The 17897-nt window shown below is 43.9% G+C and overlaps 1 protein-coding gene across 2 annotated transcripts; it reads right to left on the minus strand.

Annotated features, from left to right (window-relative positions):
* Window positions 1-42: 42 nt before the first annotated feature.
* On the minus strand, window positions 43-17322 carry LOC111580314 (PDZ domain-containing protein 4). 2 transcript variants are annotated; one of them, XM_023288025.3, is made up of 8 exons: window positions 14492-17322; window positions 6971-7024; window positions 6205-6515; window positions 5976-6063; window positions 5786-5884; window positions 5647-5709; window positions 5212-5313; window positions 43-3507 (listed from the first exon to the last, which is right to left on the minus strand). In XM_023288025.3, exons 1-8 carry the CDS (start codon window positions 14549-14551, stop codon window positions 1480-1482), a joined length of 2805 nt encoding a protein of 934 aa, XP_023143793.2. In that variant the 5' UTR covers window positions 14552-17322; the 3' UTR covers window positions 43-1479. The 2 variants fall into 2 exon arrangements, with proteins under 2 accessions (XP_023143793.2, XP_023143799.2); XM_023288031.3 differs by lacking the exon at window positions 6971-7024 and having other exon boundaries at window positions 14492-17321.
* Between the last annotated feature and the right edge of the window lie 575 nt (window positions 17323-17897).

The raw sequence follows: 17897 nt of genomic DNA on the forward strand, positions 1-17897 counted from the left end.
TACATAATTGCTAAAATCTTGACACAAACATGGACCACTGTCATTGTTTTCATGATCACAGCATTTATTTAGAAAAGCTTTCACTGTAAAATGGCAATGACACTGGACATCACAATATTCAACAAACAAGTACACCATGTTTTTTTTTCTATGCTAGGATTTGGAGCAAAGTCATAGAAAGACACATCCACAATTACAGTATGTTAAAGGCCTTCAATCTGAAAGTACATGGAAAAACATCATTTCGGTCTCTATCAAACATGCATGTAAGCCAAATGGAAAAATCAGCTTTTAAGTGTGTTTTATAAATTATTCGCCCCATTCTTGACTATAATTGTGATTCTAGGGAGCTCAGAATTAACAGTTGAAGAACAGGCATTTTGAAGATTTATTTGTAATTATATAGCCTTGATCACAGTCAACATTAACATAAATTATATTGCATATTAACCAAAACATATTGGTACGGGGAATAAGGAGGAAAAAAGACATTCAGTCCGTTTAAGTGGCAAATGTGCCTTTGAGAATGAAACAATATCAAATGTTTTCTGTGCTTGTATCATCCAATGTGCCTTTCTTTAAAAAAATCAGTAAGTTAGTAAATCAGCATTTATTCCCTCAGCTACAATATTTCAGTCTTTTTGTATCACTTTGAAAATTGTGCTATACAGTCAAGTCTGCCTGAAACGAAGGCACCACTCAGCTCCTTGTGATCAAAAGATGTCTGCGCTCTGACAGTGATGTTGCATTTCCTGTGCTGGAAACAAAGGAGCGTTTGTATATAAACACTGCAAGAATGAGGGGAAAAATGTAACTACATTAGGTGGTACACAGTGTTCTTTTGAGGATGTGCTTGATCAGGAGTCCGTTGTGGACACTAAAACTACGGTTTTATGGCACAGAAGTGACTTTTCCCTTATCGTGTTTTCACAGCTGTAAGATTCTTGGCCCCACTTTTGATTTTTCACTGTTCTGTCGATGATTAAAGCGTAATAGAGGCCTGCAGAGATTACTTTTGAGTTGTGAGACACTCCTGTCATGGCTGAAGAGCAGGTGGTGTGATCGCTTACAGCATCTCACTATGATGTAATGTCAGACTTCTGACTAGAACATGTTCATCTGTGCTGTTTCCTCACTGTCATATACTACAGTGTATTTAACATACACTGTGTCTGTGATTTTTAGAGTGCATCTCTGAAATGCTTCTTCAGCTAGATATAGATACGTGTGTTTTCTCACAGTTGGGAAGTTGCTGTTTCTGGACACACAAAACCTGGCAGTCTCAGTTAAGAGTTTCTATTTTAAGCTGGGGCCTAATCAGTGCTAATTTATATTGCCATCATGGATTTTGTGTTGCTGCATTCCTGCAAACGAATAATTGTGCCAAAGTTTACTGAAGCAGCTTGTATTCATCCTCCAGGCCCTGCCAAAACACTTTGGCACTTTGTCTCTCCCTAAGTCTCGGCCTCCCATCTTATCTCAAACTGTGGTGACAGACAGCAGGGGGTTGTAGACTTTCTTCCCATCAGCAGACCTGGTGCCGTGAGCCAGCAGCTCCTGTATGGTGATCCAGTTGTCCAGGATCCTGCGACTGCGCTTCTTCATGCTCCTGCGGTGACACAGCTCCAGGATGGATGTTGGTTCCTGCTGCTGTGTGGTTCCCTGCTGACCTCCTGCACCGCCGCCCTGGTCCCTCTCACGCTCTTTCATGCAGTCCAGACGGCTCTGCATCATGAACTCTCTTCGCCGGCGTTGTTCTCGGGCCTTCAGCAGCTGCTGCTTGCGCTCCTCTTTGCTCCAGTAACGGCCCATCTTCATTTCACTTACAGCATCATCGTCTGTTGTCATGCCGCTGCGTTCCTCTCTGATCTTCATGGCTCGTGCTTTCAGGAGTCGATCCCTCACAGGCCGCTTGGCCACGTAGCGCGAGCCGTCACTGCGGATCTTCACCTTCCACTCCATGCGAGGGGAGGCAGGCAGCAGTGAAGGAGACAAGGGTATGGACACAGCTCCTGGGGGCTGGGGGACGTCTTTACATGTACTACCCAGGCTCATGGGGCTGGCGTCGCCCCCAGTGTCCATAGTGCCCTCCATGGGGGCATTTCTGAGTCCACCCAGCCGCTCTGAGGTGGAGGGGGACCTCAGCTGCATGCAGCTCAGGTAGCGTTGAGGCGGCTTTGCTTCAGTCTGACGGCGGGACAGATAAGGGCTGTTTTCTGCACTGCGTCCACCAGCCCTCTCAGCTGTTCCGTTGGCTTTGGGGTTACGCCTCATCCCTCCATCTGAGCCCCTCCTGGTACCTACATCCCGGGACAGCGACCTAACCTTTGCCCCGGGGCTGGAGGTCTTCGCCTCAGCTCCTCTCCTGTGACTGTGGGGAGAGTAAGGTTGGTTCAAGTTTGCCTTTGTCCCATCCCCTCTCTCGCCCCGGGTTCCTCTGTCTCTCTGTCTAGTTGAAAGTGGCATCCCTGCTGGAAAAAGAGCATCTCCTCCATCCAGACTCTGAGTGGAGGGTGAAGGGTACTGTTCATTGACCAGAGGGGTGCTCCTGCAGCTCTCCCCTCCAGTGTTGTAGGCACTCGTGCTGTCCTTGTCTGAGCGCTCCCTCTCTGGAAGCTCATTGATGTCTGACAGAGCGTGATGACAAGACTCCTCACTCGCCAGAGTACCATTAATGTCCAGGCGTCCAGCTCCGACTCCAGCCCCTGCACTTGCCCCGTTCTTCTCTTCAAGAGGCCAAGCCTTCATACAACGCTCTCTCAGCTGCTGCATCTTCTGTGCTCTCAGGATGTTACGACACTTAAACTCCAAGTGTCGCAGCTCCTCTTCTAAGAGGGCCATCTCATGCTGCGTCAGGCTCTCGTTCCTGTTCACATCCAGTGGGACGCCTCCTTCCTCTTGTGCCTGTCCTTGTAACACCAGACCATTGCTGTTCTTCTCATAGTAACACTTGATTTCCAGGAGCTCTTTGTACCTCTCACACTCCTCCTCTGTCAACCCCGGCATCATCATCCTCACAGGATCGGCCATGTAGGCCCTCTCCAGTCGCTCCATCTGCTCCAGACCTCCATTAACACAGTCCAACCCGAGGAGGGAGTCGGTGCTGAACTGGAGGTCCTGGGAGTGCAGCAAGGGTGGGGTGTCGCCTCTGCTGGACAAAAACTTGCGCATGCTGCCAGGTGTGTTGGTGGCATTCGTATTGGAGGCACTAGTGTGGTCGTCTCCCAGGAGGTCGTGCTCTGAAGACTCTTCGTACCTGGTGCTTTCATCCGTCCGGCCGACTCCGCTGTCCAGCTCCTGACTGTTGCTCAGCACCGTCTGCAGCAAATCTGGTGAATCCCTGCTTACTGAGTGACTGTGGCTACGTAGCACACCTCCACCTGCAACACCGCCTGGTCCCGCACCCAGAATGGAGGGGCTGTTCCTCAGTCTGTGGCTGCTTCCCAGATGGACAGCATTGTCCAGCGGCTCCAGGTCCAGATCATCCGGATCCAGCTGGTTGTCATTCTAACAGGTACATCAGGTGCATGTTGATGAGTTGAGTTCATGGCATTGCAGTGGAGGAGTTCATAGTTAAAGACACAGAAAGAGAGAAAGGAAGAGTATACATTAGGAAGTTGTTGCATATTTGCATGGTGAACAATATTTTTAAAGCTTCTAAGAAATTTTAAAAAAAATCACATTTAACGAAAGGAATGAAGTTGCAGACCAGAAAACAAAAGCAATGACTTGAAAGACCCTGAAAGATCTGAGAGGAGCTGCAACGTTAGTGGATGATTCTCCGTTATAATGAGGGACATTAAATTAGAAACTAAAAAGAATTCAATCCACCGTTGGAGTAAAAATATCGATTACAGCAGCTTCAACTTTGACTGCACCATACTTTTGAACCGATATAAGAGTAGTGCTCCTTTGTGTCACTAGATGGAGCCAGTGCCTTGTGAGAGTTCTGTATCATTTCAGTATTCTGAAATTGCATGTGGTTTCTATTAAGCAACACAACAACAAAAATGGCATAAAAACAGTAAATAAACTGATATTTCAACAGCCAAGCATATCATTTTAGAGGATAAATATACTCCCAGAGTGATCCGGCCTTTAATGTTTAATGGTATTATCTATTTCAGAAAATTGTTGTTGTTTCTAATCCATTTACTTTGCAGTTTTAATTGGCACCCCTTCTAGAACTAATCAAATATAATGCCAATATTTGGGCTTAAATTAGTAAACAATCCACTCCCCTCCTCTTTGCAGGTTTTGCCTAATTGCTTTGATTTGAATGTGAATTGCATGCAGACTGTGAGACGGAGTATTGATTATCTTCGCCTTCATTCTTATTCTTTGACAACCCCTTCGGTTCTCCCTCTTTTTCCCCAAAGACAACATATCGAGCTTTAATCTCTGCTTGTGCTTTTCCCTCTGATGATCCTCCGTCCTCCCGTCTTTCACTTGAATCTTAATGCGGGACAATGCCTTTGCAATATAAATCTTGTCAGCCTTTCACAGGTAGCACTTGCACTCATCTGTTCAAACACAAGGATGTATTTAATCAGAGGAGACGTTATTTGTGTGTGTGTGCCTCTGACTAAAACCATTTTAATGAGAGCCTTTTAAATCGGCCCTGTGGCTCGGGCAGCATAGGTTGTTTTTTTGCATTCACACACACTCTCCATCTGCAGCATATTTTTGTAAGAGTATGCAATGAAAAATCCATTTGAGGGTGTCGACGTGTGTCAAGGAGTGTGTTTACAAGTGATCTGGCAGAGGTGTGTTATTGAGGTGTGTTACAGTGGCCTCATATCTGCTGGAAGAGTGACCTTGAGGGAAACAAAGTGCTGCCACATTAGCACTGTGAGCACAAGCACTATTTGTCTTTGTCTCCCTCTCGGTGCTATCGCTGTGGTCATCATGTTTTTGCACCTCTGCTTTTCTGCCTCCTTAAACAAGTCAGCCTGCAGGATGGGACGAAGCAGAGCACCAAGCTCTTATCCATGTCCCCAATTTATTTTCCATCACTTTCTTTCCTGGTCTTTTTTGCCTCCCAATCTCACCACAAAATGCTAACATCAAGTATCACCTACACCCAAGAAGGAAGACTAATTTTCTTGCTACATAAAGAGGGAGATAAAGGGAGAAGAATGAATTTTAGGTCAGCATTCAGACTGAGCCTCGCTGTGTTCTCCCCAAAGACCACATATCCAATTTCCTCACCTCTATCTCGGGTCGTGCGAGAAGCAGGGAGACATTAGTGCTGTCCTCTCTGGTGAGAATAGCTACCGCCTCCTCTCTGTTCTGGATGTCCACTCCATTTATCTGACACAGGAAGAAGAGAATAAAGTTGAACTAATGTCAGATAATGTAAGACCCTTTTTACCAACGATAGACTCAATTAAATGGCACACTTCAGGAAAAAGGGCTTCTTCTGAACCTCGTTTTACCTTAATAGCCTGGGTAATAATATTCAAGAAGGATTCCTATTAAAGGCTGCACTATTAGCAATTTCCTTTAAATTGTGAATAAAGCTGGAGTGAACCCAGTGTGGATCAGGGGTTATCAAGGACTTCAGATTTCTGCTTGACTCTAAGCAATAGAAATACATGAGCACTAATAGAAAGAATGTGAGCTCCAGTACAGCACTTCCTCTACCTGCAGTATTCTATCTCCCTTGCGGATGCGTCCATCCATTGCTGCAATGCTGTTTGGATTCACCTAACAAAGAAAGAAATGTTTAATGTTTAAGTATAGGAAGGAAGATTTATAGAAAAACCGATCGAGCTGTCTTCACCTCTCCCACATAGATGCCGAGGTCCTCCTCCTCATCAGTTCTGTAACACACCGTCAGACCCAGTTTATCCTGCTGACGAGACTTATACAACTCCACCTCCTGGTGCAGCCAGAGAAAAAGTTGAAGGATGTCAGACAGGGAAGAGTGCAGCAGCAGATTCTGAGCTTTAAGGCAGCTAATGACCTCTCACCTCATATTCCAGCTCATCCTGCCTGTCCACTTCATGCTGAGTGATGTCGAAGTAGTCAGTGGGGTCGTAGTATACGGGCTCTATGAAGCTGAGAACATGCAGGACAGAACAATTTTGGTAATTGGAGCAGACGCCGGGTTCAAATGTGCGAGCAGAACTAACACAGCAGATGAGCTCTGGTCTGACGGTTGGACATGCTGCAGAGGCCTATTAGAGAATTCCCACTCACAGTTCATTGAGTAGATATGGCTCCAGCAGTGGCGGCAGCGGAGGGGAAGGCGGCGGGTCGGGTGGGGGTGGAGCTCCGCAGGGATGCTGGCTACTCTTGCCCAGAGTCAACATATGCTGGAAGCTGATGTCCGTTTGGGTGCAGCTGTCCACACAGTCGGCCATGCCCATAGTCACTGGCACTTGCCCTCCAGGAGCTCCAGCCAGACCCGCCCGTCTGCGAGCCCCCCGCCTCAGTATGTTGGACAGCACGGGGTCCCGTATGTCCAGGGTGGGATCCCCAGAAAGGCGGGACAGCTCTTTACCATTCACCTGGAAAAACAAAAAAAATCTGAGCTAAATAGTGGAGGAGCAAGAGCAGGATGAAGGGGAGGAGAAACAGAGTGAACTGAATGAAGGAAGTGATGTGATTTTCTACATTTGGTTTTGACATTACAAGACATGAGAAACTGCAAAAATGAATAAAAAGCATAAAGGTGAACTAAAAGATTTAGATTTTGGATGACAAGTAGAGAGGAAGACCAGGCAGGGTTAGTTCACAAAGGAGAAACTATACAGCTACACACACCTAAAACAAACGAAGGCCGTGTTAGTCAACAAAAAGCTAGAAAAATACACTTTAGCTGACATTTAGGTGTATTTACAGTATCACACAGCTGGTGGTGTTCCTACAGGCACACAGAAACCATAAAAAAAAAACAATTTATATAAAAGGTTTTGACATGACATCACACCAAGCGGCAGAGCAGAAAGCTGTATACTGAGACCTTTAATCGACCGTCAGCGTCAAAAGAGCACAGCATGTTGCTTATGTGACCCTTCTGTGGAGAGACAGACAGAAAGCAGCAGAACGGAGGAGTTAGAAAGCAATTACAGCTGCGATCAGTTGGAAAATGGAGAAAGGACTGCTGAGGACTTCTTTCTTTAAAGGAGACAAGCAAAGGCAGTGCAGAGAAAAAACGGCAAATTCAGGTTTTAACATTCACAGAGATAAAAATGAGTTTCCTCAGTACATCATGTTGGGTTTTAGTCCTCCTCAACACTCTTCTGTAAAACACTTTTATCTTTCTTTTGTGTGCCTTCAAAGTGGCTCTCTTCTGCAAATATATTTAATAAGAAATTGTACTTACACTCTGGAGAAACTAGTTTTTTTCTCCCCCTTTCCAACTTCACTGAAAGCTATGGTGAGGTAATTTGTGCTGGAAAGTCCCACTGTGAGACACTGATTTGGAGAAATGACATTTCGAGCTGAGAAATGCGTTTCATAATTCTTATTTTCTTCAGAGCTTTCTCGATCTCTTTGTCTTGCATATAGAAGTTCATATAATAATGATAATGTGTATGTCCTGACTCACTGGTACTGTTTTAAACAGCTGCAGTTTATGAAACTTCTCCCCTCTATCCACACACTGCTGCTTCAAACAGGAGAGAAAATGGGCCTTAAAAATGAAAGATTATTGACAACAAAACTGGAGAAAGAACCAAAAAGCATAAAGGATTTGGACTTCAAGGCGATTTCACCAAAACAATTCAAGCAGCATTTCCCACAACCCTGAAGGATAAAAGATTCATTCGGTATTGACACCTGTTTTTAGCCAGCAGCTGTTCAGTTCCCTGCTTTGGTTGAGACTAAACTATCTCAACAACTTTGGGCAGATTTATATGAAACTCTTCTACCTACAGTTAAGGTCCTTGGAGTGTTAGTGATGCACTCCAAATTTTCTTCTAGCACCACTTTGCAAGTTTCAATTTGTCTGATACTTTTTCCAAATAATAAATTGTTAATTTGTTGCACTTTTTTGACAATATGGCTGTATTTGAAGCGTTTTTTAAAAAACAAAACATTATTTTACAGATATTTGCCATTAATTGACAGAATCTATATATAAGGACTAGAAAAAATTTCCATATTTTTTGAAACAGATGTCCTTGTTTTGTTAAACTACAGATATCTAGCAGAATCTCACAATGGGGTTTAAATGTACACGTTAACTGTAAAGACTCTCACAATGTGTGATCACAAAATTACATAGTTTTGCTGTATTTAAATCCACTTAAAAATCACTATTTTGCAGATATTTGCTGTTCAGTTCACCATATATACAGTTACATACATACAAATTACCAGTATTTCATTGTTTTTAACCGTTTTTTTCTGCTACAATGTAGTGACATCCCCATTATCCCACTGTTAGCATGATGCTAACATTATCCCTGTAAAATAACACAAAGTTAGTAATGCCGTTAGCAGGCCCGCTAATAGAAAGATCACATCCTTTCTAGGGGCCACTGTGCACCTTGAGCTCTCCCTGAGCGTCATGCCGGGCTCCTCTGTAGCTTTGACCCCACCCTGAAAGCACTGCAGTGTCTAAAACTGAACAGAAAAAACATTCATTTACATTGACATTTTTTTTTATAACATTATCAACTCAGAAAAGCAAATTCAATTGTCTTGATTTCATTACGTTTGCAACATGTAAGCACGTGTCACTCAGAGATGCCGGCTGAGCCAGACAGCCTTTGTACAGTTTCATTCATGTTGTACACAGTAACTGACCTTGGCTGTCTGAGGCTCTCCACATCTTTACCGCCCTGCTTCATTCTCCTGCTCCCTCTCTCATCTCTTGTCCCCTTCCAGTAATTGCATGTCAAATCAATGTTCCCCTGCGCAGCCAAGCACAGAAACTTTCTTGCCACATTCAGCTCCTGCTCCCCTATGATTTCTTTTTTTCCCATTTGGTTCCCTCTCATCATACCAGTGCATCAACTACACACAAACCCTTCTCTCCTTTCCTTTTCCATATCGGGCTCGCCTCCATTTCCTTCTTCTGCTCTCTCTCTGCCCATGTGCTTTTGCTGCTTCTCCTTCTTTTTGCTGCCTCAGCAGTTCTGTCGGCTCTGTCCCCTCCCCAGAGATAAGGACTCTCCCTCCTCTATTTCCATCTCTTTCAGCCGGTCCATCTCCTGGTGTGTGTTTCTCTCTTCCTCACACTAATGTTGCCCCATAAATCTTGTTGTCTCCCTCTTAATGAGCCTCCTCACAACAAATAGGAAGCTTCCTCCCTACATGGCATATGGGTGATGAAGTAATTAACGCTCTGTAGTTTGCATCTTCTGCAGTGTGCATTTTCACAGCTTTCAATTGTTTCTCTGCTCTGTGCTCATGACCACACGACTCCGCTGCCCATGAGCAGAGAGAGGCTATTAGGAAGCAGCTCCATGGTCATGAGTGACAGGTATGAATACAGAGAGAGGGGGTTTCTCATTCATTATCAATGAGAGGTGCTGAGATTGCTTTGAAGATGACTTCATGCAGGGTAATGGGTTGTTGTGTTTTAGCTTTTCGGACCTGTCTAGATAGAGAATCCATTACAATCTTACCAAGTGCTGTTCTCTATTATCTCTGGGTTAGTGGGTCATTACATACATAAGCTACAAGAGCTTTGCGAATAATGAAGCCTCCGGTGCACGCCCATCCCCACAATTCACCACATATACCATGTATTTGTGTTTAGAATGGCATTAAAATTCAGAAAAAAACAGTCAAGTCTCCAAAATTCACAGTAGGGGGTGGGTTGGTTTCAGCGGCGGCTGCGGAGCTGAGGGTGGGGTTGATGAGGGTAGAGATGAAAGAGATGCAAAGGGTTGAAAGTGTAGAGAGAGAGAGAGGAGTTCATGGGTATAGAGGAGGAGAAGGGAGTGGTAATGATGAAAGTAGAAAACAAGCTTTCAAGGAACTGCCGGGTGAATGTAAACAGTGAGTGAGACTGACTCTGGGTTCAGTACTTGCATGTAAACACACACACAATGGGAGCTCATGGGGAATTACTAAGTGGTTGATGTATAATTAGTTGCTTTTTTTTTTTTAGCTGAAAGCCCTTTAAAGAGCAAATGAATCTCATGTGCTGTACAACAGGCTGAGATGAAAAAGAGGCGACTGACTCCACAGTATTATCCCACACAGCGTCTTCAGTGGAGGTAAAAACACACAAACAATCACAGTCTTGATCTGAAATGTCCCCTGATGGTAAATCCTTTCCTCCCAAAGCTTAGATTTATGCGCCTGCATAAGCTCCAGCATGACCGAAACCTGACTCCCCAACATATTGAATTCCACTTGTTTACTAATTGATTTCTCTCATCTCCGATGCTTTGAAGGCTGCAGCAGTCACCCCCTCAGAAAATCAATTAATCTGGCGACCTCCTCCAGGTATAACCCCACTTCTTTGATATCACTGAGCTCATTTAAATAGGCATGCAGGGAGTGGCAGACCTATTATAAACTGATAACAGTGATAAAATATTGATTCAAAAGGCTGTTTAAACCTTCCTTGAAATGATGGTGATGCAGCTAGCAAGCCTCAGCGGGAGTTTGGAGCTTATAAATATGCATCATTTGTCAAAACATTAATCACTTAGAACAAAAGATGAGTTATGGACCGAATGCTTTTGATGCTGATCTACGGCTAGTGAGCAGGTCCGGAAAAGATAATGATAAAACTTCACTCATCCTGAGAGGGAAATGGCAGCATGTTACAGCCTATATGTCTTTACAATAATGCCTTTTATTCTGTTTTTGTCTGTCACTCCAGAGTTCCTGAATTAGTGATGAGAGCGACACCCTCCACATCAGCAGCCTTTTTGTCCGTTCTCCATGCCAGCCTGAGAGGTCTCAGTCTCCAGACGCATGCATTTGTGCACACACTCAGACATGCGACTTGCACACTGAAGCTGACACTGAAAAGGTAACAAACAGTCTTTCAGCTGCTCCAATTAACCAGCGTCTCCTCTTGACACATGACATTTAGCACTTCTAAGCTTGAATTAACATTTTATAATGAGTTCAAACATGCTGTAATGTAGTTGTAAGACAATAAAAATGTCTTTATACATGTTTGTTGATGAATTTGTCATTGTTAACTGGATGCTGGTGCATAAACAGATAATAAATGGCAATATAATATAGAGTTGCAATTATATTTAAACAGGCCCATAGGAGATGTTGGCATTGTTAAAATACTGCACATTACCATCTGACTCTTACTACATTGTAATGTGTGATAATCAGTGTATTATATGCTTAACCAGTGCTTGTAGATTAGATGCTGAAAAGGAAGTTAAATGGAAGAGTTACCAATGAAATTAGTAGAATAATCTAAAAAGAGCAAATATCAGTGGGAAACTCTGTCATTTTATAATAAATAGAGGACAAAATCACAGGAACACCTCACAGTTTAGTGCAGTTTAATACAACAGCCCTACACTGCATAATTCCTTTCAGATTTTGTATTAATTTTCTGTATTACATTACATAATTCTGTCCTGTACCACTGATTTTGTCCACCTTCAGTCTGTTTTCCTCTCACATGTGGGTGTCTTTGTCGTTCTCACACACACGAACCGGTCCTGGGTGTGAATGCTGTGAACGTCTGCCAGTCGTTATTGATTCTGATGTTGTGAATGTCAGCACGTTTCTTCTTGTCATTGTGAATGAAGGCACATTAGGTTTGTTTAATGACGCCAGTTGCCATGGAAACAGCCCGCAGCTTTACAGTGAGGAAAAAGAAGGGAGCGGCTGCCGGGGGGGTGCACAGGTTTCCTCTGTGTGTGTGTGTGTGTGTGTGTGTGTGTGTGTGTGTGTGTGTGTGTGTGTGTGTCAGGTAAAATGTATGTAAATACAATATCCCGCTCAGAAATGGTTTGTGATTTGCACATAGGTCTGCAGCTGAGTCTGTGATTCATCAACGGAATAACAATGTGCTTTCTTTACTCTGAGCTATAGGAGGCAATATTGATTAGAAACATGCCAGTGGGTGTGTACCAAGCACCAGTGTGCAGTGTATGTGTAGCAGAGGCCCCATGTATAATGCATGAGTAGTATTCCTTTGGCAAGAGAAGCAAGTGTTTTGATATAGTCAAAATTAACAGCCTGGTTTTACAGCACGGCATGGCTGTAAGCTGTTTAATGCTGTATTTATTGTCTAAAGACAGACAAATTACTCAGTAGGCTGCATCTAATTTGAAGGTGTAATTATACACGTTAGTTAAGAAAAACAGCTCAGAGCAGCAAACCTCTAAGGTCAGAATACATAGCAGCATGGAAATGCATGAAATGTGGGGGGGAAATGTAATTATGATTCTCTTTTATGATGATTTCTTCAATGATTAGATATCGTATAACTCTTTTTTTTTTTTGCTTGGCATGATGTTTGGATTAATCAGCCATCTGCACAGCAAGAGTTGCAGTGTCTGTAATGTAATGTAATGTAATGTAATGTAATGAGTAAGACTGAATTTTGTAGAAAAAGCAGCATGTTGCCACTATTTAGGATTTTTGCCGAATACATTTTTTACTTCTCTTCCAGCTCATGCTCCTTATACAAGACCTCCAGTTTTCATTATATTCTTGTTGCACATGCACTAATCAGCCCCTTAAAGCCAACAGCGCTGGCCCAGCTGTGATATTCCACCTGCATTTGTTCTCTTCCCTCACGCTCCTGCAATGTTGTTTCAGCTTTACCACGCCACAATATATGTACTCTTGCTGCTCCGCCACCCCAAAGTATCTGTTCTCTTTACACAGGCACCGTTTACACAACGGCTTTGCCTACAACATGACAACTCCTCTGCATGCTCCAGATCATACAACACATCTCCTGCCTGTCACTGTTCGCTCCACTCATCGCCACACCCGTCTGGAAAACCACATGCAGGCGTCTCGCTGAGCTGAGAGTTCTCTGGCATGACAGCCTCCTCGACTAGACGGTTGACCTCACCAGATCAAATGATTTGATTTTCACTTTCAAGGACGCTGACTTGCATGTGGTCAGTGTCATTACGGCTGATTCCTGTTAGATAAGGTCACTGATTGCGGACTGAGTCGGCCCTGCTCTGGTTTTATGATCACATGCCAGACTGAGCACCCCACCTTACTCTTTAACACCCAGAGGATTTGTGAAGTCACTCAAGGATTTATGTGCACCCCTGTTCCATGAAACGCTCAAATCCATTACTTATAACATCTAAGGACGAGCAACAGGAGAAAAAAACTGACTGACTGAAAGAAAAACGGTTTGGCTTTCCCTTCCCTCTTTCATTTGCTCATTCTGACTCCCTCTTCGACTTATTACTGGGCCTCTATTTGGACTCGACTCCTGTTTTCCTCTCTCTTGGCATCGCCTCTGGCACCAGATGCAGCTCAGGGAACTGGCCCAGACCCGAGCTCCAACATGCAACAGAGACCCTGCTGGTGCCACAGATACTAAAAGTGTTGCGCTGCATTCCCATGGGTGCCCAGCATTTTTCATGCTTAGTAAGCATGGGACTTATTTCAGTCGCCCTATACATCATGGAGCTGCCGACCAGGAGCTTCCTTCGGCCGGCCAGATGAGCTCACTCACATACACTCTGTGGTCCCAGTTGGCAGGTGGTGCTGAGGCTGTAACCGTGGCAACCCCTCTCTCTCATAACACTTTAGCCCAGTTTAACAACCCATCCATCCTTCTGCCTCGGTGGCTCTGCACCACAGTTCGACTTTCTCAGTCTCTCTCTGTGTCATATCACCATAATCACTGTGAAGCATCATTATTATAATTATCAGTGTTGCTGTCGCTGAACGAACAGCAATTAACTGTCCTGTTCAAATGATACTAGCCTATAGGCTAATTTATACATGCTAAAATACACTACAAATAATACATGTCAAGCAAAAAGGCAGATTTTAGCAGAGAACGGTTTGATGTGATCTGCAGCTTGCATCAAATCTGTCAACTAATTAACTTTATTAATTGTCTGTGTAATGTTATCATGTTTCTAATTACATAATGTGGTGCCAGTGGTTTACTTTGATTTATTCATGAATTACCTACTGATATTTTGTATCCGTAACATTTTTATCAATCAAAAACTGTTGTTGTGATGTTGCTATTGTGTTTCTAATTACATAATGTGGTTGTATAGTGTTTTACTTTGACTTATTCCTAAAATTACCTGATTGTGCTGCTCCATTGCATCAACAATAGGCTGATTTAAGCAAAATTTATTTGGGATTCCAAACTGGTTATTAGTCATTTAATATGTGGTTTGGTTAAAAGAGATGATGATGAAACATTAGCAAGAGAACTGTCACCCAGCCAGCAGCGTCACTGTAGGAAAGGGCCAAGTTAAGACAAAATGACAAAGAATATTTGAAAGGGAGCTCATAAAAGAATACTGGAAGACTTGAAGAAGGAAACTTGAGTGTGTCAGACAGACAGACAGACAGACAGACAGACAGACAGAGTGCTCACCTGGAACATGACTCTGTATTGGTCTTCGGGCTTTTGAACCACACACATGTTGCACCCCATTGTGACTTTTGACTCGGTGCTGGACTGTGCAGGATGACCACTTCTCACAGCAGGATTCTTTGTGCAGTCTTTGTCTGTGGCAGTGGGAGAGCCCCACCCTCATTCACGGGGTTGTGGCATATAACACTAGTCCTCCTCAGAGCTGCACACACCTTCCTAGGGAGAGCACAGTCTAATTGGCTGTATCGCTGTTCGCTTGCCTTGCGCTGTTTCCAATTCAAGTGTTATAATCCAGAGTAAATTTGATTGTGGAGAGAGTTTCAGAGCAGCGAACCCACATGTTTGATTCTGTCTCCATTGCGGGCAAAAATTCAACTTGTTTTAAGTTTGTGTGCTTGTTGCAAATCATCCAGCGTCCCATTAATCTTTATCTTTTCACAGTTTTAACGAGGGGGATTGTTGACTAGATCTGTAGAAAAGACGTGTTGGAAGAGTCCTGCTGTTTTTTTTTTAGCTTCACTAAATAGATTAGGCAGTTGTTTCAGTCAATTCATCCGGTGACTTCTCAAAAATGATCACAGAGAATACTTGCCTTAGCAAAGCTACATTGGTTCTTTAATGTCAAAAACTGCAGTACCGAGCAGGTTTTCCCAGCAGAACTCTAGCTGAACTCCCCCACGCTGTTCCTGAGTTTATTCACTCGCAGCACTAACCTCCAAACAGCACATTTTCAGCAATGCTCTTTGAACAGGTTAGATACAAACAATGCAACTATCAAAGAACTCGCCTCAGTCCTGTTTTTCCTCCTGCTTTCCTCACTCCCACACCGAGCTTCCCACCCACTAGTCGCTCTCTGCTTCCCAGGTTTGCTGTAGGACTGTTGAGCGTGTCTGCTGAGATAACTCTTCACCACCTCCACCTGAAGATCAATGCATGTTTAAAAGCTATTTCCTAATTTACCTCTATTGACATCCACTAAAGTGGAGAAGAGGGAAAGGTTGGGTGGTGTAAGGTGGTGCTCATTACACCATTAACCAGGATGTGTAAGCCTCTTGCTGTACAGCTAAGATAAGCTGGATGCCAGGGACACCAGCCTGGAAAATATGCACACCTGCAAATGCATCAAGATGGGAAACAGCACACAGTTCTTTCCGTTACGAGCTTTACTACACACAGTAAATTTCCTGTAGCTGTGAGCAGAACTGCCATCAGGGGAGGAGTCATTTTTAAAACAGCCTCTCCAAACTAAATAGAAACATCCCAAAACTGTAGCTCTACAGACTGCTACAGTGAATTTCAGCTTTTATCTGATCTGTTGTCAGATGCCATGATATGTGCTCAGCTATCACACACTCAGCACTCTAACTGGATCCTAATTAAATTAGTGTCCTCTTAAGCAGAGTCAGACAAGACTCTATCTTGACCGTGAAGAGAAATGAAAACAAAAACTGACTCAAGGATGAAATGGATTCTGTGCTTATTGGAGAGCTAAAGGTTGTTTGTCACATCAGCGCTTCATCTTCAAGTATTTCATTTACAAAACCAGGTTATTTTTTTAAATCAACCTTTCTGTATACTTTGCATATTTACCTACTCTTAAATACTTCATCTCATGCTTTTTAATTTGTCCTTGGCAGGGTAATATAAATGGCCTCAGTCTATTTATTTGGAACTCCCACTCACTGTAATATCAGCCTCAGCCTGCAGCCTTCAAGGATAACCTGAATTAGAATCTAAATGTAACTTTCTCTGCCGCTTCCTCGCCCTCTGAGTCTCATCATGTCAGTTAAAGCTTTATCTTTAATCCTCCAGCGAGCGGTCGGAGCTTGAGAGTCTTGTCTGAAAGGTCCATCGCCCAGTGTGCTGCCGGCGACAAGGTGTTACAGCTGCTAATCCTCATTCAAGGCTCCACTACACCTGTATCCTTTCCAGAGGGTGTGTAATCCCAAACTCTGGCTCCTCACACACACACAAACGTCCTCGCGCACACAGGAAAACTATCTGTACTCAATAAGAAGCATGATAACTTGGGAATAAACAACCTGATAGTGAAACTCTCAGGAGCAGACAGCCAATGAAGCTACAGTGAAGTGTGAGACATGCTCAGCAGGCAGGTGTGCTGCTGCTGCTGTCAGCCCCCCTCTCCATCTCCTGCTGTTCACCTCTATCTGCCTGAGTGTCAGACCTACATGATTGTTGCAGCCGAGTATCTAGGACGATCCCCTGCTTCCCGTGCTCTCAGAATAAAACATGGCATGACATGAGAAATAAAGCCGTCCTATTAGAGTATATAAAGACGTCCTCAGATGGCAGGAATGCACGTGCAAAAGTTAGTCCATGTTCAGTCTGCAGCAGGAGAAAAAAATCTACAAGAGTGACAGTCAGTAAGTCCACTTTAATCCTCCTTTTGTCTTCTGGTCATTCTGCTTGAAATATCCACGGGAGGGTGTTTAAATGTGAGAAAAGAAATAAAAACCATAGTGAGTATTCCAGGTGGTTGAGCAGAGTGCAGCGCCTGTCTCAGGTCAGTGATAAATCACCTTCAGCAGCCTCACAAGATGAGGGAAATCACTAACGGCTGATTGGAGGATACTTCTTGGCTTCTCCCCCTGGGCACGACGGCAAATGCACTCCCCCGCTGCAGTGGGGGGGAAACACAAAAGGCGGCTGTTCCCCAGCGGTGGTTGAGCTTTTACTGATCTGCACGCTGCACTACTACTGAATGTGAATCTTCTGGATTTTACACTGTATGATCTCTCTCCTTCTCTGCCTCTCCCCCACCCTCTTTCTCTCCATATCCAGGGCTGGGCTACTGCTCTCTTTTCTAGTCCCCCATAATTTTTACCCACACCTCATTTGCTATACCCTCTCCCTCCTCCCCACTCTCTGCTCTCCCCTACCTCTCCCTCTCTGCTTGTCTGCAGGCAAGAGAACAAGCACTGGAAAATCTCTGCGTTCTGCCGGAGCAGGACAGGACGAGATAACAAGCAAAGCCACATAAAAGTGCATGAAATATCAAGGTTTTCACACACTGCACCATCAAGACAAGCAGGGAATATGTTTATTCATCTTGTGACATTTAAGCAGTTCCATGTCACCTTGTATTGTTATGAGATGTTAGAAATGAAAAAGGGGGATTGTACTTTTTCATCGCAGTAAAAAAAAAAAAAAAAAAAAAAATGCCCAAAGCAGGTGGAGAGCTGGTGACTGGCTTTGCATTCAGATGAGGTTCTGTGCTGCCACAAAGAAGGAGGGGAAAGAAACAGGGAGGGAAAAGGAGGAAAAACAAGTGAATAACAGGTGTGTCAGGATGAATTGAAAGATATGGAGGAGAGCCAAGAGAGGAAAATGCAAATGACTGTGTGGGAGAGCAGTGGTGAAGCGGAGATGGGCTGCAACGACGGTT

The sequence above is a fragment of the Amphiprion ocellaris genome, chromosome 8, assembly GCF_022539595.1.
Source record: "Amphiprion ocellaris isolate individual 3 ecotype Okinawa chromosome 8, ASM2253959v1, whole genome shotgun sequence".
Taxonomy (NCBI): Eukaryota; Metazoa; Chordata; class Actinopteri; family Pomacentridae; genus Amphiprion; species Amphiprion ocellaris.

What these genes read in the sequence shown, in the direction of transcription:
- LOC111580314 (XM_023288025.3), bottom strand. Translation starts at nt 14,551, where the DNA reads ATGGGGTGCAACATGTGTGTGGTTCAAAAGCCCGAAGACCAATACAGA. An exon ending in ACGCTGACGGTCGATTAAAG is followed by an intron (nt 6,516 to 6,970) that starts GTCTCAGTATAC and finishes TTGTTTTTCCAG; the next exon opens with GTGAATGGTAAAGAGCTGTC. An exon ending in TCGGCATCTATGTGGGAGAG is followed by an intron (nt 5,710 to 5,785) that starts GTGAAGACAGCT and finishes TTTCTTTGTTAG; the next exon opens with GTGAATCCAAACAGCATTGC.